At 52.9% G+C, this 23,865-nt stretch overlaps 2 protein-coding genes across 4 annotated transcripts; both read left to right on the top strand.

Moving 5' to 3' along the window:
* The first annotated feature begins 6,200 nt into the window (after window positions 1–6,200).
* On the top strand, window positions 6,201–10,826 carry BCKDK (branched chain keto acid dehydrogenase kinase). Of its 3 annotated transcripts, none has more exons than XR_004302553.1 (13): window positions 6,215–6,313; window positions 6,886–7,265; window positions 7,364–7,432; window positions 7,524–7,634; window positions 7,952–7,999; window positions 8,080–8,199; window positions 8,282–8,380; window positions 8,575–8,648; window positions 8,945–9,073; window positions 9,164–9,253; window positions 9,710–9,868; window positions 9,961–10,169; window positions 10,685–10,826. XR_004302553.1 is itself a non-coding variant. In XM_032430769.1 (13 exons), exons 3-13 carry the CDS (start codon window positions 7,071–7,073, stop codon window positions 10,103–10,105), a joined length of 1,239 nt encoding a protein of 412 aa, XP_032286660.1. In that variant the 5' UTR covers window positions 6,215–6,313; window positions 6,681–6,725; window positions 6,886–7,070; the 3' UTR covers window positions 10,106–10,634. The 3 variants fall into 3 exon arrangements, 2 of the variants coding, with proteins under 2 accessions (XP_032286659.1, XP_032286660.1); XM_032430769.1 differs by lacking the exon at window positions 10,685–10,826 and adding an exon at window positions 6,681–6,725 and having other exon boundaries at window positions 9,961–10,634; XM_032430768.1 differs by lacking the exon at window positions 10,685–10,826 and having other exon boundaries at window positions 6,201–6,313; window positions 9,961–10,634.
* Window positions 10,827–13,981: 3,155 nt separating this feature from the next.
* On the top strand, window positions 13,982–23,575 carry KAT8 (lysine acetyltransferase 8). The gene is made up of 11 exons (XM_032431110.1): window positions 13,982–14,289; window positions 15,626–15,700; window positions 15,780–15,955; window positions 19,589–19,642; window positions 19,743–19,907; window positions 20,696–20,785; window positions 22,253–22,393; window positions 22,491–22,584; window positions 22,700–22,850; window positions 22,990–23,144; window positions 23,404–23,575. The coding sequence occupies exons 1-11, from the start codon at window positions 14,079–14,081 to the stop codon at window positions 23,466–23,468; spliced, it is 1,377 nt and encodes a 458-aa protein (XP_032287001.1). The 5' UTR covers window positions 13,982–14,078; the 3' UTR covers window positions 23,469–23,575.
* Window positions 23,576–23,865: the final 290 nt, after the last annotated feature.

Here is a 23,865-nt window from a genome sequence, read left to right as displayed (position 1 = left end):
CAACAGTATTAGTCACTATTGCGCACTCCTGCCCAGGAACTCTCTTTCTCTGGATTCTGTGATATTTCACTTTCCTGCTGGCTCCTCTCTCTCTAGCTGCTCCTTCTCACACCCACTCCTTTTTTTTTTTTTTTTTTTTAAGATTTTATTTCTTTATTTGACAGAGACACAGAGAGAGAGGGCGGGAGAGGGAGAAGCAGGCTTCCCGCCGAGCAGGGAGCCTGATGTGGGGCTCGATCCCAGGACCCTGGGATCATGACCTGAGCCGAAGGCAGATGCTTAACGACTGAGCCACCCAGATGCCCCTCAGACCCACTCTTCTTCCAGGCAGCATGGTCAGCAGAATAATGGCTCCCAAAGATGCCCATGTTCTAATCCCAGTGACTCGTGGATATGTTAGGTTCCATGGCAAACAGGAATTAAGATTGCAGATGGAATTAAGGTTACCAATCTGCTGGCTTTAAAACAGATTATCCGGGCGCCTGGGTGGCTCAGTGGGTTAAGCGACTGCCTTCGGCTCAGGTCATGATCCCAGAGTCTTGGGATCGAGTCCCACATCGGGCTCCCAGCTCAGTGGGGAGCCTGCTTCTCCCTCTGACCCTCTCCCCTCTCATGCTGTTTCTCTCTCTCTCTCTCAAATAAATAAATAAATAAAATCTTAAAAAAATAAAAAATAAAAAATAAAATAAAACAGATTATCCTGTGCAACCAATATAATCACTTAAAAGTGAAAAAGGGCAGGGGAAAAATGAGAAAGGGCAGCAGAAGAAGGGAGTCAGAGGGAGGTGTGACTACGGAAGGAAGACACAGAGAGGATGCAGTGTTGCTGTCTTTGAAGATGGAGGAAGGAGGTCATGAACTAAGGAATGTTGGGTGGCCTCTAGAAGAAAGAAAAGGCAAGGAAATGGATTCTGCCCAAAAGTGTCTGGAAAGGAACTGTTGATATCTTGATTTTAGCCCGGTGAGACCCTTGTCAGACTTCTGAACTGCAGAACTATAAGAGAATAAATTTGTGTGGTTTTAAGCCACTAAATTTGTGGTGATTTGTTATAGCAGCCCTAGGCCTGTGTCTCTTCTCCATTATCCTATGGGGTCACATCAGCCCTAGTCAGTGCTGGAAGAGACTACAGAGTGGTGCGAATACCAGAAGGTGGGAATCATTGAGGACGTACTGCTGTTCAACAAATCATCACAAAAAAAGAATGGCTTGAAACAAAACGGCCATTTAATGTTCTTTTACAGATTTTATAGGTTGGGAATTTGGGAAGAGAGTTTTGGCTGAGAATTCTGGTTCCCATAGTTGCAGTGAGATGATGGCTAATACTGGAACAATGGGAGACTGAAGTAGCTGAGGGCTAACCTAGCAATTCTTTCTCTTTCTCTTGTAGTCTCAGGGTCCATGGAGTCTCTCTGTAGGGGCTAGTTTGGGATTCCTCACAGCATGGCAGTCTCCACGCTACACTAGCCAGCTTTCAAAATTGTCCTGAAAGATTTCCATCTTCTAGTATTCATATCATTCATTGTGTAGTCTCTTTCCACACTAGACAGGGCTGACCTGAACCCATAGAATAATCCAGAAATTGTGGTGTGTCACTTTCATGGCTAAGTCATAAAGAGATTGTGGCTTCCATCTTGCTCCCTCCTCTGTGTGAGGCCAGTTGCCATGTTAGGAGGACACTCAGGCAGCCCTAGGGAATGGACCGCTTAGTAAGGAACTGAGGCCTTTTGCCAACAACCAGCATGACCTTGCCAGGCTTGTGAGAGAGCCACCCTGGAATTGGATTCTCCAGCATCAGTCAAGCCTTTAGGTGGCTCTAGTTTTAACCAACATCTTGACTGGAACTTCATGAGAGATCCTGAGCCAGAACCACCTAGCTTAGCTGCTTCCAGATCCCTGACCCAAAGAAACTGTGTAAGATTCTAAATGTTTATTGTTTTGAGCTGCGATGCTGTGGGGGTAATTTGTTACACAGCCATAGGTGATTAATACAGGGCAGTCGGACTGCTTGCAGAGCAGCTCCAGATTCTAGTACAGGGGCTCCAGGGAGCGAGGGGGAAGCCGTATCATCTTTTACGATTTAGCTTAAAAGTCACACAGTAGGGTGCCTGGCTCAGCTGGTGGAGCATGTGACTCTTGATCTTGGGGTTGTACGTTTGAGCCCTACATTGGGCATAGAGATTACTTAAAAATAAAATGTTTTTTTTTAAAAAGTCACATAGTATCCCTTCCACTGTAACACAAACGTCCTCAGTTCCAAGGGGAGGAACACAGAACTCCATCTCTTGATTTGAGAAGCATCAAAGTCATATTCTAAGACGTTCATGTGGGGTGGGCCATTTTTGGAAATACAAACTGCCACATGGGACAGCATTATTTTCTCCCCTGTCTTCTCTTACTCCCTACAGGTCATGGCTTCCAACCTCTGCCCCGAGCCTAAATCTCTCTCCTGGGCTACAAACCCCTTAGTGGGATCGCCTCTTGGCTGTCACCACCTGGATGCCTCACAGGCCATTCAGATGCAATGCAATGCACCCCAAAGTGAACCCCTTAAACATCCCCAAACCTGTTCCTCCTCTGGGGTTTCCCATTTTAAACATGGCCCCGTCATCCATCCAAGCCACTCCTCCTGGATTGCTGTCTCAATCCCTTTAATCTATGCAGACCACTACCCTAGTCCAAGCTACCTTCACCTCCTACCTAAATAAATGCAGTAGTCTCCTCACTGGTCTCCCAGGTATACTTGTCCCTCATCCACAGATTGATTCTCTACACCACAATCAAAGTGATCCTTTCAAAAAAAAGAATGATTGTAGGTGTGTCTGGCTGGCTCAGTTGGTAGAGCATGCGACTCTTGAACTTGGGGCTGTGAGTTCAAGCCCCACTTTTGGCCTAGAGCTTATTTAAAAAAAATAATGATGTAGTTCTGTCACTTTCTGCCTTTCAATAGCATCCCGTTTCAATAGCTCAGAAAATAAAGCCCCAAATTTCCTTCATTTTTTCAACACATGTTTATGGTGCAAATGTTATGTGCCAGAAATGTGTTAGGATCTTGGGATAAAGCAGGAAAGCAGACAAATATTCATGCTCTGGTGTTACATCTTATTTTATTTTTTAAAGATTTTATTTATTTGAGAGAGAGAGAGAGAGCATGAGCGGGAGGGGACAGAGAGAAGCAGGCTCCCCACTGGGCAGGGAGCCTGACATAGGGCTCAATCGCAGGACCCCAGGATCACGACCTGAGCCGAAGGCAGACGCTTAACCAACTGAGCCACCCAGGCGCCCCTGGTCTTACATTTTAGAAGAGAAGAGAAAAGGGGCGCCTGGGTGGCTCAGTCAGTTGAGCATCCGACTTTTGATTTTGGCTCAGGTCATGATCTCACGGTCGTGGGATCAAGCCCCACAGTGGGGCTCAGGGCTCCAGGCTCAGCAGGGAGTCTGCTTGAGATTCTCTCTCTCCCTCTCCTTCTGCCCTCCCCCTGCTCTCTTTCTGTAAAATAAATAAATAAATAAATAAATAAATAAATAAATAAATCCTTTTAAAAAAAGAGATGAAAAAGTGCGCAATTAATACAATCAATACATAAAGTATATAATATGTTGTTGGTGACAAATGCTACAAATAAAAGAAAAAGTAGAGCAGAGTGGGGAGAATGGAGGTGAGTTTATTTATTTATTTATTTATTTATTTATTGCAAGTTTAAATAGGATGGTCAGGGTGGGCTTCATTCAGTTGACATTTGGGCAAGGGCTTGAAGGAGGTGAGGGGTAAGCTATGTGGATATCTAGGGGAAGGGTGTTCCAGGCGGAGAGAACAGCCAGTGAGAAGCTCTGAGGCGGGGTGTACCTGGTTTGTTTAGGGAGCAACAGGGAGGCCAGTGTGGCTGCAGTTGCGTGGGGGGGTGGGGGGTAAGGACGGAGAGAAAAGAGGGGAACAAGTCTTTTCTTTTTTTTTTTTTTTAAAGATTTTATTTATTTATTTGAGAGAGAGAGAGAGAATGAGAGAGAGCACATGAGAGGGGTTATGGTCAGAGGGAGAAGCAGACTCCCTGCCTAACAGGGAGCCGGATGCGGGACTGGATCCAGGGACTCCAGGATCATGACCTGAGCCGAAGGCAGTTGCTTAACCAACTGAGCCACCCAGGCGCCCTCAAGTCTTTTAATCTTTCTGTAAAGTGAGAACAATAACAGTACCTGCCTCCGAGAGTTGCTATGGAGAGAAAGTGAATACAACCCAGGCCTCTTCGAAGAGTGCCTGACCAGCGGTGAGCTCTGCAGGAGTGTTGGGAAAGCCCTGGGTGCATGTCCACCCTCGGCCGCTGGGTGACAGCAACGAGTTCAGGCGGCGCGCCGCTCGAGCGAGCGGGGTTAAACGGGGTGAAGTCCTGCCCGACGCCTCCCGCCTCAGTGCCACTGTGACAGCTCCCCACTCCCGGACACGCCGCGGCCACGTGAGCACGGAGCTCTGGCACACCGCAAGCACTCCCAGTCCTCTGCTTCTCGGCGCGTGCTGTCCTCCCCTCCCGGAACCACCCTTCCCTCTCCCTTCTTCCCACCGGCTCAAGCCGAGCCCGCCTCCGGAGCGGAGTGGCCTCCCGGCCTCACTCCAGGATATTGCTAGGATGCTGGAAAAGAAAGGGTGGGAATGGTGTGGGGATGAGGGGGCACAGAGGAAATCCAGAGACTCAGGGAGCCCTATCCTCATGGTCTACGCAGACCTTCCCCCAATTCCTCAGGCAGGCCATCCATGGTAAAGGGTCCCACCTCTGCTGAAGTTTATAGACAGCCTTTGGGCTCCAAAGATGTTGCCTGCTTCATTTAATCCTTTTTTAATTTAAAAATTAAATTAAGGGTGCCTGGGTGGCTCAGTCGGTTAAGTGTCTGCCTTCGGCTCAGGTCATGATCCCCAGGTCCTGGGATCCAGTCCCATATCCGGCTCCTTGCTCAGCGGGGAGTCTGCTTCTCCCTCTGCCTTCCGCTCCCCCTGCTTATGCTCTCTCTCTCTCTCTCTGACAAATAAATAAATAAATCTTAAACAAAACTTATATTAAAAATAATAATAATAAAACTAAAATTAAAAATTTTAGAAAATATATAACCATGGTAAAGAAAAATCCAATCAGTACAAATACAAGTACACACACACACACACACACACACACACACACACACACGGAGTAAGGTTTCTCCTCCATCATCTCCTGCCTGGAGAAAGTAAATTGTTTTTTCACTGGTCTCTCTGCATTTGGTCTCACCAACACCCTATCTACCAAACACTACAGCCACAGGGTTCTGTCTAAAGAGCAGATCAAATTAAAACCCTTCAGTGACTTCTTACTAACTCAGGACATATGCAGACTTCTTGCCCTTTATGATCTGGTTCTGGTTACCCCATTCAGCCCCTCTTCTTCCTAGACTCCACATGGCTGCAGGTATATCCTCAGATTATCCAGGCTGTTCTCTCTCTTTTCATGCCCTTTCCACTATGGCTTGGGCACCTGGCCACGTCCTACTCAAGCTGCACCTGTACCAGTGTCCCAGACCCTATTTGATGCTTCCATCCCGTGCAGCCCTCATCAGGATTTATGACACTGAAACTGTCTTCCTCTGTGGGTCAGGGAAAAGTCTACTTAGTTGATTCAATACCCAAGCTCCTCTTCTGGCACTGAAAAGTCACCCAGTCAGCGTGACAGGCACGAATGAGTAATAATAACATACTCACATAGTGCTAATTCCATGCCTGGCACTGTTCTAGGTACTTTACATATATAAATTCATATACCCACACAACCCCAAGGTTGATAGATCCTAATTATACCAACACAGAAATTAAAGCATTGAGCAGTTTAAGTAAGTTGCCCCAGACAGTAAAAGTGGCTGAACTAGGGTTTGAACCAGCAGTTTGGTTTTCCACAAATGAGTCAAGAAATGGAAGGAGAAGGATGGGACCGCAGGGAAGGGAACCAGGTAGGGTTTGGTCTGTGTTCTTCACATCTAAGGGTCTTCCCGCCCTCTCCCATTTCGCTCCCAGGAAGCCCATTTTATAAAGCAGGAGACAGAGACCCAGGGAGACCACAGATAACTCCGGGAGAACTGTAGAAGGAGCCGTGGAATTTATTTGGGGGTCCAGGAGCAGGGGCGTAGCTGGGATGGTCTCGCTCCAAACTACAACTCCCAGGAGGCACCGGGCCCCCAAAGCCCGCATGACGTCACGGCGGCAGAGGGCGCAGGCGGCTCGGCTATCCGGGCCTGTCGACTGTTGGGCCGTTCCGCTCGGACCTCGGCCCTGGCCCTGGCCCTGGCCCTGGCCCCGCGGTAAGTGGAGCAACCGGCGCGCACCCTGCCTGCGGAGGCTTGGCGGCGCGGGCTCGTAGCCTCCGCCATTGAGCTGGACCGCGGAGTGCGCGTGGACCGGGGTGGCATCTACCATATAGGGGGGATCCGGGCCGAACCAAGTGACCCTGCGGAGGGGGAACCCAGACGGCGACTCCAGGGCCGCCACTTCGATGCAGCCGGCCCCCGGGGGCACAGAGCTGTGTGTGGGCAGGCCACGCTCCTGGGGGGCCCGGGTCTGAAGGCGTTGGGTAGGGGTCAGCCCCGCCCCCTGAACGAGGGTGCTCAGAACCGCGGGGAGGGGTGTTGTTTTCGGGCTGGACCGGTCTGAGGATCCCGTCCCCTCCAGGCACCAGATGGAGCGTCAAGTTGAAGAATAGCCCGGGAAAACAAGGTTGTACAGGCTCGGCCTGTATGTGTTTGCGGAGGTGGTTGAATGGGTGGGTCGAGATTGCCCAGGTCTGATGATACCAGTGCCACGTGGAGAGATGGTGCGAATTGTTTGGATTCGGATCCTTACAACTCCCCCTTTCCCCCCCCCCCCCCCCCGGCAGATGGGAGCTGCCCCCTGGGGGCTGAGCTGGTCAGCATCCTTGACCTGCAGTCGCTCCTGAAGTCAGAGAAGAGCCCCTGCCCACCCAACACACCCCTTGCCCCGCTTTGGGGTCGCCTAGGTGTATCTGGTCCTCTGCCCTAGCGGCCGCCTAGTCCAAAGAGAAACAAAGGAGCAGAGAGGACCATGATACTGGCGTCCGTGCTGGGCAGTGGTCCCCGGAGCGGACCTCCACTCCGGCCCTTACTGGGGCCTGCACTCTCGCTCCGGGCCCGCTCCACATCAGCCACCGATACGCACCACGTGGAGATGGCGCGGGAGCGCTCCAAGACCGTCACCTCCTTTTACAACCAGTCGGCCATCGATGTGGCAGCGGAGAAGGTCCGGAGCTGGAGTGGGTGTCCAGGGAAGGGGTGGGGCTGATGTGGTGGGGGCGGGGCGTTGCAGATCCAGTGCTCAAAGCCCATCTGCCCCTCCAGCCCTCAGTCCGCCTCACTCCGACCATGATGCTCTATTCAGGCCGCTCTCAGGATGGCAGCCACCTTCTGGTAAGATTCCAGCCCCCTATTTCTGTCTTGGTTCCTGGAGCCCTGGCACAGCCACTCAGGCCCTGGCCCTGACTTCCCTCTTTTTTCCTAGAAAAGTGCCCGGTACTTGCAGCAAGAGTTGCCAGTGAGGATCGCTCACCGCATCAAGGGCTTCCGTAGCCTTCCTTTTATCATTGGCTGCAACCCCACCATACTGCACGTGGTAAGGGGGCCTCTGGGGGGCGTGGGTTTCTCTCGAGGGGACTGTAGATCAGTGTGCCCCCAACTGCCCAAGGGACATATTGGGAGACGGGACCAGAGTGGCAGAAACTTGTCTGCCAAAAGGTTTCAGGGCCAGAGGGCTCAGACCCAGGCCTTAAGAGGCCAAAGTTCCATATTCATTGAGGCTTAAAAGACCATGATGGGGGTTTAAACCAAGTGAATTGGGTTGGATGGCAATCCCCATGGGTAAGCCTGGGTGGCTGTTCTCTACCCAGTGCCCACGGCATCCCTGTGAATTCCTACACCTCTTCCTTGCAGCACGAGCTGTACATCCGTGCCTTCCAGAAGCTGACAGACTTCCCTCCGGTGAGGGCTGGGCCAGGGCAGGGTGAGGGGCTGAGAGGTCAGGGCTGAAACATCCAAGCTCATGACTCTGTGGCCTGTAGATCAAGGACCAGGCGGACGAGGCCCAGTACTGCCAGCTGGTGCGACAGCTGCTGGATGACCACAAGGATGTGGTGACCCTCTTAGCTGAGGGCCTGCGCGAGAGCCGGAAGCACATAGAGGTCAGGGGCAGCACAGTGGGCACCCGGGCCTATCGGGGGGCCTGGGAAAGGCACAGGGTTTCTGAGGCCCCACTCTTCACAGGATGAGAAGCTCGTCCGCTACTTCTTGGACAAGACACTGACTTCGAGGCTTGGGATCCGCATGTTGGCCACACATCATCTGGCGCTGCATGAGGACAAGGTGGGGTGCTGGGATCTGAGACCTACCAGGTGGGGCAGAGGGGACTGAGCCAGGGTCTCCCTTGGGCTGGGGACTGGACCAAGGGCCTGGGAGAGGCTTGGGGCTGCTTCAGCGGTCCAGAGAGATTGCAAGCATTTGGTGGCCGAGGTGTGGGTCAAGGTACTGCTTAGTCCTGACTTTCTTTCTCCTGCCAGCCCGACTTTGTTGGCATCATCTGCACTCGCTTATCGCCAAAGAAGATTATTGAAAAGTGGGTGGACTTTGCCAGGTGAGGCTAGAACAGCTAAGGGGGTGGGTGTCTTCTGGCTGGGAAGGCTTGGGTCTGAGCCCTTGCCTATGGCAGGGGTTCTCAAATGTGGCATTTTGGGTCAGATAATTCTTAGGGGCTGTCCTGTGCCTGTTAGGATCTTTAGAAGGATCCCTGGCTTCTATTCAATGCAACTCCCTGTTGTGGCAAGGAAAAATATCTCTAGAAATTGCAGAATTCCTCTGGGGGTGGTGGGGGCAGAATCACCTCCATCTGAGAATCACTGGTCTAGGTTTGAACTTTGCTCCTATTCACAGACGCCTATGTGAGCACAAGTATGGCAATGCCCCCCGCGTCCGTATCAATGGACACGTGGCCGCGCGTTTCCCCTTCATCCCTATGCCGCTGGACTACATCCTGCCTGAGCTCCTCAAGAATGCCATGAGGTGGGCTGGCTGGATATGTTGGAAGGGGGCAGACAGGAACTGGGATGAGGCTGGGTTACCACCACCTACTGGTCTTTCCTCCCCGTGCAGAGCCACGATGGAGAGTCACCTAGACACTCCTTACAATGTCCCAGACGTGGTCATCACGATCGCCAACAATGATATCGATCTCGTCATCAGGTTTGCCCTGAGTGGGAGTTAGGCTGGGATACGTGGGGGTTCCAGGCACTGTTTCTTCCTTGCTGCTTGACCTTGAGCCAGGACCTGCCCCACTGGTCAGACAAGATACTCTCCGGTTCTGAGAATGCCATGAGCTGGATATGAACGGATCTGGGGCCGGCTGCAGGTGCCAGGGGCCCTATCCTTGTCAGCAACTGAGGGGCCTGGAGTGGGGAGTTAGGATGTTGGGTTGACAATAAGTGTAAAATCCCGTGAGAAGGTACAGCAGCTAGTGGCCCAGGCAGGAGTGAGGATGGAAGGATGTTGCTTATAAAAAACAAGGCCCCAGGGTCTAGGTGGATCACATTCCATCTTTGGGTGGAAGGGGCAGGAAGGCAGACTTCGCACTGTTTGTTTGGGGGGTGGTGAGGCCCCCACCAGAGCTGGGCCCAGCCCATGTTATCAACATCTTGCCAGGATTTCAGACCGGGGCGGGGGAATCGCTCACAAAGATCTGGATCGGGTTATGGACTACCACTTCACTACAGCTGAGGCCAGCACCCAGGACCCCCGGATCAGCCCCCTTTTTGGCCACCTGGACATGCACAGTGGCGGCCAGTCGGGGCCCATGCATGGGTGAGGCCCCACCTGGCTAGGATGGAGGGCTGGGGGGGCCCCAGGAGACTCCAGCCTCTGAAGCCTCTATCCTGTCCCCCTGCCCATCGCAGCTTTGGCTTCGGGCTGCCCACCTCACGGGCCTACGCGGAGTACCTCGGCGGTTCCCTGCGGCTGCAGTCCCTGCAGGGCATTGGCACAGATGTCTACTTGCGGCTCCGGCACATCGATGGTCGAGAGGAAAGCTTCCGCATCTGACCCCGCAGCCCTTGGCCTACTTGCCTGCCTAGCCTGGGCCCCACACCCTGCCAGGGCCTTCTGGGTGAGGCCGGGTGCCACCCTGCTCCACATGCTGCTGCATCTTGGGTCTTAGGGCCCCAAACAGATGGAATTACATGGAGCCCGGTGCCACCCCTCCTCTACAGAGGCCCACTGCTTCCCTGCCTCCAGGCCTTGGGGGAGAGGAAGTGGGGACCCTTGAGACCTCCAACACCAGCTCCGTTATTCTCGTTCCTGGGGAACCCCTACCTTGACCTGCTGTTTGTTATTAAAGTTCACATTTTGAATGCCCTCTTGGGCCCCGTGTGTGGGGAGGGCAGGTGGGCTTTTGTTTCCACCCTATTCTGGTTCCCTGGGCCCTTGGGTTTAAGTAGCTCGTGTCCCAGTCTCGAACTGTCCAGACAGCCCGTCAGGCCAGGTATAGAATTGCCCCCAAATCTCTTTTCATTTAACAAATGCTAAATTTCATGTAACAGGTGTTTCTGGGTCCCAGGCGATATCGAAGGCCCAAGTTGGTCCAGCTTCAGGCGTCAGTTCTGACACTTCTCTTATTGACAGTCACAGGTTCTGGAGGTGAAGGTTACCAGACTGGGCAACCTCCTGAGCCACCTGATTCCTGAGCCTGAGTAAGGTTAAAAATACTGCCTGCCAGTTGTGCCTGCTTCTGCCAAGAAAAAGGAACACAAAAGATTATATCCTGGCATGCCCCAGGGGACAGTGGGGCCCTGGTCGGGGGGGGGGGGGGGGGGGGGCAGAAGGAAAGGGCTCCAGACAGCAGGTGGCGACCCAAGGGAGGGGGAAGAAAGGCCTGAAAGCCTGCTTGGTGGGACTGGTGATGGAAGTGGGGGGTTGAGGGGAGACGGGAATTGTATCTGGAGGTCAGATGTGACTTACCAGGCTGAAGATCCTGCTGGCTCTGGCGCGGGGGTTGAGGCTGGAATCTGGCCAGGAAGCATGGGCTTTCTCCTGTAGGCAGCAGGAATCCATGGACAGATTTTCAGCTAGAAAGGGATGTTTCCAGTTGGCTTTCCTAGAAGAAGACGCTGAAAGGAGGGTTTGTGTCCATGTGATTTGTTGAGGAAGTGTTCCAGTTAGGGAGTAGGGGAAGCAGGAAAGGGAAGGGCAGGAGGCCAGACAAGGATGTCATCTCAGGCAAAAGTTCAGAGCCAGCTACTAAGTTCTGCCTTCGAGCTGGAGGCGGGAGAGCTAAATTCCACAGTCATTGATGAACTCTGCTTGACAATCATTGGTTAATGTCTGTGTTGGGAAGTAGGGGTGGGTAGGTACTTAAACTTTCAAGCTGAAAACTTCCCTTTGCAGCTTTTTTTTTTTTTTAAAGATTTTATTTATTTATTTGAGCGCGCACAAGAGAGTGAGAGAGAGGGACGCCTGGGTGGCTCAGTCGTTGAGCGTCTGCCTTCGGCTCAGGTCATGGTCCCGGGGTCCTGGGATTGAGCCCCACATCTGGCTCCCTGCTCGGCGGGAGGCCTGCTTCTCCCTCTCCCACTCCCCCTGCTTGTGTTCCTCTCTCACTGTGTCTCTCTCTGTCAAATAAATGAATAAAATCTTAAAAAAAAAGAGAGAGAGAGAGAGAGAGAGAGAGGAGGGGGAGAGGGAAAGGGAGAGAGAGAATCCCAAGCAGAATCTGCACTGAGCCCGGAGTCCAACACAAGGCTCAGTCTCACAACCCTGAGATCATGACCCGAGCCAAAATCGGAGTTGGACACATCACTGAGATCTTGACCTGAGTTGAAAGTGGGAGTCGATGGACACTTAACCAACTGAGCCACCCAGGTGTATCCCTGCCCCATTTAACCCCCCACCCCCGCCTTTTCAGCTTTTTTAAGGCAAAACAGCTCTATTAGCCCAAGGGATAGTTTGACAAAGAGCCTCTGAAAGCCCATCAAAGGTAATCTGGATCTGAAGAAGCAACAAAAAGAAATTCCAGAGGGTCTGGGTGAAGCATCTACACAGTTCTAGAAGTAACAGATTTGCACATTAGAAGGGAGGATTAGAGGGAGAATAGTGAGGAGGTTGGTGTAGTAACCTGGATCAGGGATTTATAAGGCCCAAGCTAATCCTCAACTAGAAAGGACAGCAACCCTGTTAACAAGATGTTGGGTGAAGTCAAAAGTGAGGCACCAGAAACCTGGGTGGAGAGAATAACAGTCTTGAAGATGGTGGCTGGTATGGGGAGTGGGAGAAGGCATTGGAATTTTTTTTAAAGATTTTATTTTTTGACACAGAGAGAGAGAACACAAGCAGGGGGAGTGGGAGAGGGAGAAGCAGGCTTCCCACCGAGCAGGGAGCCCCATGTAGGGCTCGATCCCAGGACCCTGGGATCATGACCTGAGCCGAAGACAGACGCTTAACAACTGAGCCACCCAGGTGCCCCTGGAATTTTTTTCTTTTTTTTTTAAGATTTATTTTAGAGGGTGAGGAGGGGGAGAGGGAGAGAGAGAAACCATCTTAGGCAGATTCCGTACTGAGCATGGAGCCTCATGTGCGGCTCGATCTCATGACCCTGAGATCATGACCTGAGCCGAAACCAAGAGTCCAACACTTAACCAGTTGCGCTACGCAGGCGCCCCAGGGCATTGGAATTTTTTTTTTTCTTGCCTGACTTGTTTATTTCTTCGGATTCTTATGCAGCCAGACACTTGGCATTCACTGCCCACTCTCCCCCCAATTCTTTAATTTCCCCAAAGCCAAGTTACCAGTGCTTCCCACTGCCATCACCTCACCCCCAATGAACTCCACTATTTCTTTGACCGAGAGACACAGCGAGAGAGGGAACACAAGCAGGGGGAGCAGGAGAGGGAGAAGCAGGCTTCCCGCGGAGCAGGGAGCCCGATGCGGGGCTCGATCCCAGGACCCTGGGATCATGACCTGAGCCGAAGGCAGACGCCTAACGACTGAGCCACCCAGGCGCCCTCCACTATTTCTTGATCTGAAACCTGAGCCCCATCCTCAGGCCTTGAGCATTCCACCCCGTTAGAATTGCTTTTAATCCCTGTAACCAATTTGTAAGTCAAAGACGATTCAGAGAATGGCCAAAAAGAATGTTTATTGAGCACCTACCCTGTTTGACACTGTGCAACACACTTATTTTATATACAGAAGAGACAGGTAAATATATGGCTTACCCTTTATACAGCTATATGGATTATACAGTTATGTATAATTTAACCTTTACGGTCGCTCTGAGGATGGACACCCTTGTACAATTTACCCAGAGTAGGGTCAGAACCCAGGATTCCCCATTCACTAAGCCCAAGACGCTCTCCAATATGTCCACTGCCTTTGACTAGTTTGTTTAGGGGATGTCTGTTGTAGGGGACCTGGTCCTTTCTTTAGAAAGGTTTCATTCTACGAGAGCAACTTACTCGCTATCCCTGGACATAGACGTCCTGTCTCCCTCACCCTGAACAAGGAAGGCAGCTCCCTCAATCTTTATAAAAGGGGTGATCTGGGTTAGTCTGGCGGAAACGGGCGGCGCGGGGGTGGCTGTTAATTCCAGGCTCAAAGCCCTAATGCCAGGCAGCCAGGGAGGCCGCTCTGGCTCGCCGGGTACCGGGTAAAGTGGGGGCAGCGCCTCTGGTAAGTGGCACATCTTGGCTTCCTCGGGTACCAGGCCCTTTAAAAAGATTGGGCTGAGTCATCACATCAGGAAAATCTTTCTCCTCTTTCAACTCGGGGTTCAGCCATATTTCCAGACGGAAAAAGAAAAATTCCGTAATTTGGCAATTGGCACAGAAAGGTCAAACTTGTCCGGGGCGGCGGGGGGGGGGGGGGGGGGGGAGGGTGTGGCGCTGGGAGGCCGCACTAACCAATGAGCTCTTGCCACATCACAGACCCCACCCTCAAGCCGGTAGCGGCCTCCGCCACGCGTAGCTGACCCGGAACTAAAGGGCTGCGCGGCGCCGGATTCTGGCGTCATTCTACTACAGCGATGGCGGCACAGGGAGCAGCTGCGGCGGTTGCGGCGGCGACTTCAGGGGTCGCGGGGGAGAGCGATCCCGGGCCCGGGGAGAATGCGGCGGTCGAGGGGACCGCCCCGTCCCCGGGCCGCGTCTCTCCCCCGACCCCGGCGCGCGGCGAGCCGGAAGTCACCGTGGAGATCGGAGAAACGTACCTGTGCCGACGCCCGGACAGCACCTGGCGTGAGGGCGGGGCCCAAGGCCAGGGGGCGGGTTCTGAAGGCGGGTTCTCTGAGGGGCTGGGCGTCATGGGGGCGGGGCTTGAGGGAAGAACGCGGAGTTTCGGGCTCTCCCGGGCGCCGCCTCGTAACCCCAGTAGTCACCACAGTCACCGAGTTCTTCTGATGCTGTGTAGAGCTCCCATTCTACTTGCTTGTCCAATCTTAGGCTTCATTGCCTTTTCACACAAAACCGTGGTTCCTTGCTGGTGTGTCTTGTCTGCGATTTCCTCTTCCAGCCCTCTTCTACAACCGCCCACGGAGAGGACCTACGGAAACACAAAAACGAGCTTCCCTTTTCCTTCCCCCCCCCCCCCCATCTTCAGAATAAACCCCAAATTCCTTAGAATGGCGTGCATCTTTATGACCTCTCTGGTTTCTAGCCACTGCTAGCAAAGGCCATTGCCGGAGCAGACCACATTGTACCCGCTGAAGACCATATGCCTTTTGCCGCCTGTGCCCGCTGCTTTGAATGCCCTTTCTTCCCTTTCTCCTGCCTGGTTCACCTGGCTAGCGCTTACTCAACCTTTTAACATCCCATAACTCCTGTGATGCCATTACTGATTTCCTTCGGGCAGAGTGAGTCGTTCCCTTCTGTATGTGCCTGCAACATTTTCTTCATACCTCAGTCAGCTGTGGTATATGTGACATTATGTTGTCATTGTCAGTCTGCGTCTTCCTCTATCAGAGTGGGAATTTCTGGAGGGCAGGGCATCTTGTGATTCACTGCAGTGTCCTCTCTACCCAGCAATAACACAGCATAGGACCAGACACGCAGTGATTGCCTTACTCATTTGTTGGATGGTCTGCCAGTTGTCAGGCATTATGCTAAAAGCTTTAGAGGCATTAACTCTCCCTCTGAGGTGCGCACTATGATCCCTATTTTGTAGATGAAGAAACTGAGGCTCAACCAAAATAATTTGCAGTTAAATAAAGGAAGTGGGGAGCTAGGATTATATATAAACCCAGAGCCAGCCCTCATGACTCCTGAACAAATGAACAACTAAGTATAAAACAAGCATTGAATTTGAAGCCAGACTTAAACCCAGTTAAGTGTTAGCTTCTTAGCACTTTTCAAATACGTGAGCCTGGGTAAGTCTCAGTTTTTCATCTGCAAAGTAAGAGTAACAGCTCCAACCTGGCCCACTTCACAGGCAGTGATCGATGGAATGGCAGATGTAGGCAGGTGATGTTAGCTTATGTATGGCCCTGGAATCGGGAAACTGCTCCTCGATGTGAAGGATCCTTCTTGTCCCATCCCTGCCGGCCTTCCTGATGATCCTAGCCTTTTTCTTTCACAGATTCTGCTGAAGTGATTCAGTCTCGAGTGAATGATCAGGAGGGCCGAGAGGAATTCTATGTACACTACGTGGGCTGTGAGTGACTTGGGGGTATCGGGCCTGGGTGGGGGGGAGAGGGGTGGAAGGGCAGCACCCTCATGGCCCATCCTCACAGTTAACCGGCGACTGGACGAATGGGTAGACAAGAACCGGCTGGCGCTGACCAAGACAGTAAAAGATGCTGTGCAGAAGAACTCAGAGAAGTACCTGAGCGAGCTGGCTGAGCAGCCTGAGCGCAAGATCACTCGCAACCAAAAGCGCAAGCATGATGAGATCAACCATGTGCAGAAGGTCCGGGCCCCCTCCCCTTCTCCAAGGCCCCAGGAGGCTCAGCTGCCTCTGCCAGCTCCCTTGAGTCCCAGTGCCCAAACCACAGCAGCTCCCGTTTCTAAAGCTCCTACAGTGTGTCAGGGACTTTACCTATGTTTTGTCAAATATTCTTCACAGAGAAGAAAAGTGAGGCTCAGAGAGGGCAAGCACTTGGCTACGGTCTCACGGGAAATGGCACAGCTGGGACTGGAACCCAGGCCTCCTGCACCAATAGCCTCCTTTGTCTCCTATTTGCTGTGCCACCTTAGACAAAGAATTGAAGTCCAAAAGGAAGGAAGAGAATGAATGATATTGGGCACTTGGCTACTGCCAAGCACCGTGCTGAGTCCTGCACGTATATAAGCTCATCATATCCTTCCTAACAATTCAATGGCACGGGGATAATGGTTTCTGTAGATGGGAAAGCAGGATCAGAGAGGTTAGGTAACATGCCCAAGGTTACACAGCTAGTAAAAGGGTGGGCTGGAATTAGAATAATAATGGCAAACATTTATTGGCTTGTGAGCCAAAGTTATAGGCTATGTATTTTAATACATGATCTCCCTGAAGTTTCACAGCAACCTTGTGAGGTAAGCATCATTATTATGTCCAGTTTACAGGGGAAGAACAGATAGGTTTAAGAACCCGGTTAGGAATTATATTTGCCAACTGGATTGTCCGACTTCAGGGCACCAGCCCTTAACCATGACTTTGCCACGTCCTAGAAACTTGGGCCACTTGATCCAAAACCTGGAAGGATCCTTCTTGATCCAAAACCTGGGTATTTTTCCCCAACTCATGCCACCCCTGGGGGTTATTTCCCCCCACTCTGAGCCTCAGTTTCTTGATTTGTAAAATGGGGAGTGCAGATGAGACCAGGGTTTATTGAGTTCTCAAGCACTTAGACATTCATTAGTTTCAGCCAGTGCAGTGTCTTCCTTCTGAGTGCTCATTGTGTGCTTTGGGGCAATGTTTTTTCCAGCTGTGGGGCACAGCCAAATTAGCTCAGTGGGTTGTAACAGGCTTTTAAATTTAAAAATGAAAGAAAGAGGGGCGCCTGGCTGGCTCAGTTGGTGGAGCATGCAACTCTTGATCTCGGGGTTGTGTGAGTTTGAGCCCCATGTTGGGTGGAGAGAAAAAAATAAAAATATGGGGCATTTGGGTGGCTCAGTCAGTCAAGTGTCTGACTCTTGATCTCAGCTCAGGTCTTGATCTCAGGGTCGTGAGTTCAAGCCCCGTGTTGGGCTTCACGCTGGGTGTGGAGACTGCTTTAAAAAAAAAAGAAAGAAATAGGGTAAGATAGGAAATACCACAGTACGTTGCACTTTATTAAAGGTAAGTATTATTTTTGAGAAGGTTTTATTTCAAGTACAGATACATATACTGTGTATACACAGATAGGTCAGCTGGTTTACAGTGCTGATTACATTTCCTGCTGTGGGCTTGTGATAAAAAAAAAATTGAAATACCCTAAGCTAGAAAGACCCCTCAGGGTCTAAGGCAGCAGTGTCCCATTGACTTTCCTGTGATAAGTGGAAATATATCTGTACTGTCCGATCGAGTAGCCCCACTAACCACATGTGGTGGCCAAGCACTTGAAATGTGTTTGGTGTGGCCAAAAATTAAATTTGTGTTAAACTTAACGAATTCACGTAGTCACATGTGGCCAGGTCTAAGTTTCTCTTAGTTCCTCGACCCGGTTGCACTGGCAAATTTAAGTCTCAAAAATGTACCTCGAAGCTGGTAGTCGGCAGGGTGGATGACAATGGGCCAGAGGTGATAAAATCAAAGGATGGATAATCGGCGAGTTAATAATCAGCAAGGTTCTTCGGAGCCTAATTAATGTTTAATTCTAAATAAATTGCAGCATTTTAAGAAAAGTAGTGTTTTTGTAGTTCTTTAACGCATTTGCGGAAGAGGATTGTCTTTTGTGAGAGTTGGGAAGTGGGTTTTTAAAGAGGCATATGAGGAGGAACATCTTCTCGCATCTTTGCGGGGGTTAGGCTCGGAGTTAGACCAGCCAGGGGCCTGTGCTCAGTGGTGCTGGGTACCAGTTCTGTAACCTTGCCGCTCTGTGCCTCAGTTTCCTCTTTGTGCAGTGTGGATAATGAGCACTCTTGTCTCAGGGGCTTTGTGAGGACTAAAGAAAATACTACCTGTGGAGTGTTTGGCACTTGGAATAAATGGCAGCTAGCTAGTCCCCGAGGGCAGGTGACCTCACCTCTCCCTATTTACTTCTCTGTAAGATCAAAATAAAAAGGCTACATCTCAGGGTGGCCGAAAAGGTTACATGAGGCCAGACAAGCAAAGTGCTTTGTGGAAGGGGGTCTGGGTAAAATGCTGACTCCTTCCTCCCTTCTCAACTGCAGGGCGAGGCTGCTGTCCTCCCCTGGTGTAGGTCATAGGCCTTCTTGGGCCCCCTCTCCATTATCAGGCTGTGCTTGGTTGCTCCTACAGAGTCTGGCTGAGGAACAGGATGTGCTGGGAGTGTGACATGACTTTTAGTCTCTGCTTTCTAAGGACTTGGGAAAATTGGGGAAACTAAGTGGGAGCAGTCAGAGGGGATTGTTGTTAACCAGCGCGTTCCCAACTTGGAAAGGAGAGGGTGTGTTGTGTCGGAAGAATTCAGTCAGGTCTCCGGGAGGCGGTGGGCAGGGCGCGAAGCCTTGAAGGACAGGAAAGAGCACAGTAAAAAACGATTACACAGGATGGATGGCTCCCCAAACTGCCTCATCTCCCACTCCCCTGGCTCACGCTCTGCTCGAGGTTGAGTAAGCGTTTTTTGGCGGCGAAGGAGAGGGAACTGCATGCTCACAGCACGAAGGCCACAGAAAGAGGGGCCTTGAGAGTGTAGACGTGGAGGGGCTGCGACTGGAGGCTGGGAATCTGCGGAGGCGTCGTTAATGGTCCAGACTTGAGGTGGTGGCGGTGGCTCTTTGGAGTTGGACAGAGGAGAGTTCCAGAGAGGGACCGGTTGCAGAGACATCAGGGAGGTAGAACTGACAGACCGTGGCCCTTGATTGAATGCCAGGCTGAGAGGAGGAGGAGCTACACTGAGGGTGATGCCCCCAGTGAGACGGGGGACCCCAGGAGGATGAATAGGTCTGCGGGGAGGACGGGCTGAGTCCCTTTCTGGACACCTCGAGTCTGATGTGGCTGCGGGAGGGACCTCGGGAGCAGGCAGCTCCCTGGATCTGGTGCTCAGGAAAGAGGTCCAGTCACGCTGGGGAGTCCAGCACCAGTTCTTGCTATGGGCATGGAAGATAAGATCCATTCTTCATTTGCCTCATGACAATTTTGGCGGAGCTGGACTGATCCTTTTGTATTGCCCAAGGACCGGAAGCAGGCCTTCTGCTCCTAGCCCAGTTCATCTGGCAAAAGGTCCAAACTCGGGCGTCAGGGATGTGTGGGTGGGTGGGTGGGAAGGCAGCAGAGGAGCTTGGCCCAGCCAGCTTCAAAACCGAGTCAAACAAGTTAGCTGTTCGTGTGGTTATTACTGTCATCCGGGGGATGAGGTCTGCAAGACAGGAGGGAAGCCCCGGGCTCCGGTGCAGGGGAGGGACAGCTTGAGCACCACTTCTGTTCACCTCTGTTCCCGGCTCTGTCCTTGCGCAGACCTATGCAGAGATGGACCCCACCACAGCAGCCTTGGAGAAGGAACACGAGGCGGTAAGCAGGGGCCGGGCTCCTGCCCGCGGGCGCTCCCTCGGCCGGCTTCCCTCGCCCCGACGGAGCCAGCCACTGCCCTGCGCTCCCACCTTACCCACAGATCACCAAGGTGAAGTACGTGGACAAGATCCACATCGGGAACTATGAGATCGATGCGTGGTACTTCTCACCGTTCCCCGAAGACTACGGGAAACAGCCCAAGCTGTGGCTCTGCGAGTATTGCCTCAAGTACATGAAATTCGAGAAGAGCTACCGCTTCCACTTGGTGAGCCTGGGCCAGCTGGGCCTGGTGAGAGAGGGGCCGAGGGGCCGAGGCAGCAGCGACAGGGAAGAGAGACAGGTTCCAGAGGGGTTGAGTACAAGGAAAAGCTGCCCGTGGCTCAAGAGACCCGGGTTCTAGGCCTGGCCTTGCCTTGGCTGGCGTGACCTTGGCCAACTCGCTGCCTTCCCCCAGGCCTCAGTTTCCTCTTCTGTGGAACGGGGACGGTAATCCCCGCCCTTCCCCCCTCCTCAGGTCACCCCAGACACTACATGTTTATCGAGGCCAGCCCAGTGCCAGGTTCCTCGGCGCAAAAGAGGGAGCGAGCATGGCCCCTGAGCAATGGGGCTGGAACGTGGGGACAGATGGGAGGCGTTGGCAGGGGTGGCCCGGGGGCGGGGTGCTGGGGGCTCGCAGCCTCGCGCAGCACAACGTTTCCCAAAGGGCGTGACCTGAGGCAGATGTGTGCGGTTTGGGGACTGCCAGTGTCATGGATGAGAGCCCTCCAGAGTCCTCCAGAGCCAGGCTGGCCTGAACTTGAGACCATCTAGCTGTGTGATACGCAAGCCAGTTCCTTAGCCTCTCTGCGCCTCGGTTTCTTCATCTGTAAAATAGGCTCTGTCTCCTCAGGTGGTTGGGAGGCTTACTTGATGTAGGTGAAGTACGGAGCCCAGGGTCTGCAGGTGGGGAAACAGAAGGGAGACCTGTTGCAAGCCGCACTGGGTGGGATGGGGGGGGCACCTAGCAGGAAACCTCAAGGTCTCAGGGCTTCGTCTCCCCGCCCCCACCCCCAGGGCCAATGTCAGTGGCGGCAGCCCCCCGGGAAGGAGATCTATCGCAAGAGCAACATCTCCGTGTATGAGGTCGACGGCAAAGACCACAAGGTGAGGTAGGGGGCCGAAGTGCCGTGGGGAGGTGGGGGGCAGCACCTCCTGGATGATCCTCGTCATCGCCGAAGGGTAGAGGCCGGCCTGAGGACGAGCCCCCGCCGGGGAAAGGCCTGTGAGGTCATGCTTAGCCTGGCGCTTCCCTGTGGTTGGCGCCCGGTAAACACCCGGCTCTGGGGCGCCAGCCTTGGGGACAGGGTTTCTGTTCTGTCCCTGAAGACTTTTCTCCTGACGGGGTGGCTTGGGCTGGGGGCAGTCCTGGCCCAGAGTAGAGATTGTCACGCCTGAGGCTGCTTCTAGAAGCGCTTTCTCTTTCTGCCTGAAGGAAAGGTTTCTTCCCTGGGAGGGGACGGCTTTGTGTGACTTGCTGTCGGAGAGCTGTGTAGCTCTGGCCGCGGAGTTCCTTGTTTCTGGCAGGAGGACCTCGGCGGGGCAGGGTGGGGCATCTGGGGCCTTGCTTTGCTGCCATTGAGCACCTGGCCTTTGCCTGGTCAGTCTGGGAAGCTCTGACCGAATGTCCCTGTTTCCCAGGGAAGGGGACCGTAGAGGGTAAGGCCGAGAGGGCAGGCCTCTGAGTGGCCCCTGCTTCAAACCGTGCCGTCATTGACTAGCTGCCCGTGGACAAGTGACTGAACGCTGTTTGTTCCTGTTTCCTCATCTGTAAGATAGGAGTCATGATTACGTTGACCTAATAGGATTGTTGGTGGAACAAATGAGCAATGTCAAGTACTTAACTCGGTGTCTGGCATCAAGTAGGTGCTTAGTAAACGTAGGCCTTTGTTATTATTGGTGACCTCCTTGTGTTCAGCCAGCCTTGAGGTAAATAACTCAAGGGGCATATTGCTCTCGGGGTTGCGAGTTCCAGCCCCATGTTGGGTGTAGAGATTACTTAAAAATAAAATCTTAAAAAAAAAAAAAAAAAGCTTTTTCTGCCCATGACTCCTGTTCCCATGCTATAACTAAACAGACACCTTTGGGGCACCTGGGTGGCTCAGTCGGTTGAGTGTCTGACCCTTGATTTTGGCTCAGGTCATGATCTCGGGGTCGTGAGATCCAGCCCTGCACTCAGTGCGGAGTCAGCTTGGGATTCCCATCTCCCTCTGGCCCTCCCCCCCATTCGCACACACACACTCTCTAAATAAATAAATAAATAAAATCTTAAAAAAACAAAAACAAAGCAACTCACCTTTTTGCACGGGGGGTGGGGGAGAAGTGGTCACTGATTAATCGAGCTCTCTGGTTTTTAGTTTCCCTGTCCATCTGGAAAATGACTGTAAGACTCCTTTTGGTTCTAAGTGCCCTTGTTCTTGGCGGGGGGGCCCACTTCCCAGCGGCTCGGCATTGGCTGCTCTCTGAAGGCTGGTGTTTGCAGAGTGGGTGGCGGCCGCTGCCCAGGCCTCCGTGAAGCTAGGTGGGGAGTTATACCCGCTCCCTGAGCCTGCTTCCACCTCCCCTGCCCCTCAGATTTACTGTCAGAACCTGTGTCTGCTCGCCAAGCTTTTCCTGGACCACAAGACCTTGTACTTCGACGTGGAGCCCTTCGTCTTTTACATCTTGACTGAGGTGGACAGGCAGGGGGCCCACATCGTTGGCTACTTCTCGAAGGTGCTGGATTGGGAAGCCCAGGTTGAGGGAGGGTGGGGACTCTGACCGGGAGAAGGGGCTGAGCCTCCGCAGAGGTCCTGACCACACACCCCTGTAGGAGAAGGAGTCTCCAGATGGGAACAATGTGGCCTGCATCCTGACCCTGCCCCCCTACCAGCGCCGTGGTTATGGGAAATTCCTCATTGCTTTCAGTGAGTGGTTCCTGGCCTACGGAGGAAGGGGCAGCTGTGGTGGGGGCCGTGGCGGGGGAGGGGGGGCGCCAGGGCGGGGCCGGGTCCTCCGAATCCTCCTTCCCACCGCTGCCAGGTTACGAGCTCTCCAAGCTGGAGAGCACAGTCGGCTCCCCTGAGAAGCCGCTCTCTGACCTGGGCAAGCTCAGCTACCGCAGCTACTGGTCTTGGGTCCTGCTGGAGATTCTGCGAGACTTCCGGGGCACACTATCCATCAAGGACCTTAGGTGAGGGCCCTGGAACCCTTAAAGAGGGAAGGACTCTTCTAAGATTGGCCGTGATCCCACGTCCTTGTCCCCTTTTGCTGTCCCAGTCCGACCCCACAAGGGAACTCTGCCCAACATCCGTGCTAATCCCTTTCTGCAGCCAGATGACTAGCATCACCCAGAATGACATCATCAGCACCCTACAGTCCCTCAACATGGTCAAGTACTGGAAGGGCCAGCATGTGATCTGTGTCACACCCAAGCTGGTAGAAGAACACCTCAAAAGTGCCCAGTATAAGAAACCACCCATAACAGGTAGGTGGGGGGCTGCCCAGGGTGTGCGTGGTGGGGGGTAGGTGTTAAGATCTACTGGGAGCCAAAGCTACCTTTTGACTGTTACATGATCCCAAACTAGTCTGACCAGCTCCTGGGACGGAAGCCTGGGGCAGGCTCCTCATTCCCAGGTTTCCCTGCCCCCTCCCCAGGACTCAGTATGCCCTTGTTCTCACCTAGAGGTGAAACCTGGCCTGGGCCCAGAGGCCCAGCCCTGCCTCCCATGCCTCTCTCCCCACAGTGGACTCGGTCTGTCTCAAGTGGGCACCCCCCAAGCACAAGCAAGTGAAACTCTCCAAGAAGTGAGTGGGCTGCGCCCCTGCTGCTGGCCCCGTGCCTCCCTGCCCCCCTCTCCCCGCCTGTAAATATGTACAGACCTGTTACGTCATTTTTTTTTAATAAAGTAAGTTCTGCCAGTGGTTCTGGACTTTGGAGGTGGGAGGGAGGGGCCAAGAGCTGATGTTCTTCGTTGCATGTCACACACAGCTGGTTGTGCTCAAAACATTTTCCTCCTGCTTGTTCTTTCTATCCCTCACCCCAAGTCCAAGCCCAGTTCCGGTGGGGGCTCAGTCCTCCGGAGTCTAGGAGTCGAGGTTCAAGGAGGGCATGGCAGCCGATGGGGCAAGATTGGGGCCTTTTCTGTTCTTAAGAATACGCTGCCCGGAGGCAGCCCCAGCTCAGAAGACAGGCAGAGGGTGAAGTG

This window comes from Phoca vitulina, unplaced genomic scaffold (genome assembly GCF_004348235.1).
Source record: "Phoca vitulina isolate PV1807 unplaced genomic scaffold, GSC_HSeal_1.0 scaffold45, whole genome shotgun sequence".
Lineage (NCBI taxonomy): Eukaryota > Metazoa > Chordata > Mammalia > Carnivora > Phocidae > Phoca > Phoca vitulina.
The sequence above is the reverse complement of the archived record's forward strand: the minus strand, read 5'-3'. Positions and strand labels throughout refer to the sequence as shown.

Bases quoted from the DNA above. Each gene is read 5' to 3' on its own strand.
- BCKDK (XM_032430768.1), top strand. From the start codon at position 7,071: ATGATACTGGCGTCCGTGCTGGGCAGTGGTCCCCGGAGCGGACCTCCA. The intron at 7,635-7,951 runs GTAAGGGGGCCT...TCTTCCTTGCAG, and splicing joins ACCCCACCATACTGCACGTG to CACGAGCTGTACATCCGTGC. The intron at 9,869-9,960 runs GTGAGGCCCCAC...TGCCCATCGCAG, and splicing joins CAGTCGGGGCCCATGCATGG to CTTTGGCTTCGGGCTGCCCA.
- KAT8 (XM_032431110.1), top strand. From the start codon at position 14,079: ATGGCGGCACAGGGAGCAGCTGCGGCGGTTGCGGCGGCGACTTCAGGG. The intron at 20,786-22,252 runs GTGAGGTAGGGG...CCTGCCCCTCAG, and splicing joins TCGACGGCAAAGACCACAAG to ATTTACTGTCAGAACCTGTG. The intron at 22,851-22,989 runs GTGAGGGCCCTG...CCCTTTCTGCAG, and splicing joins CTATCCATCAAGGACCTTAG to CCAGATGACTAGCATCACCC.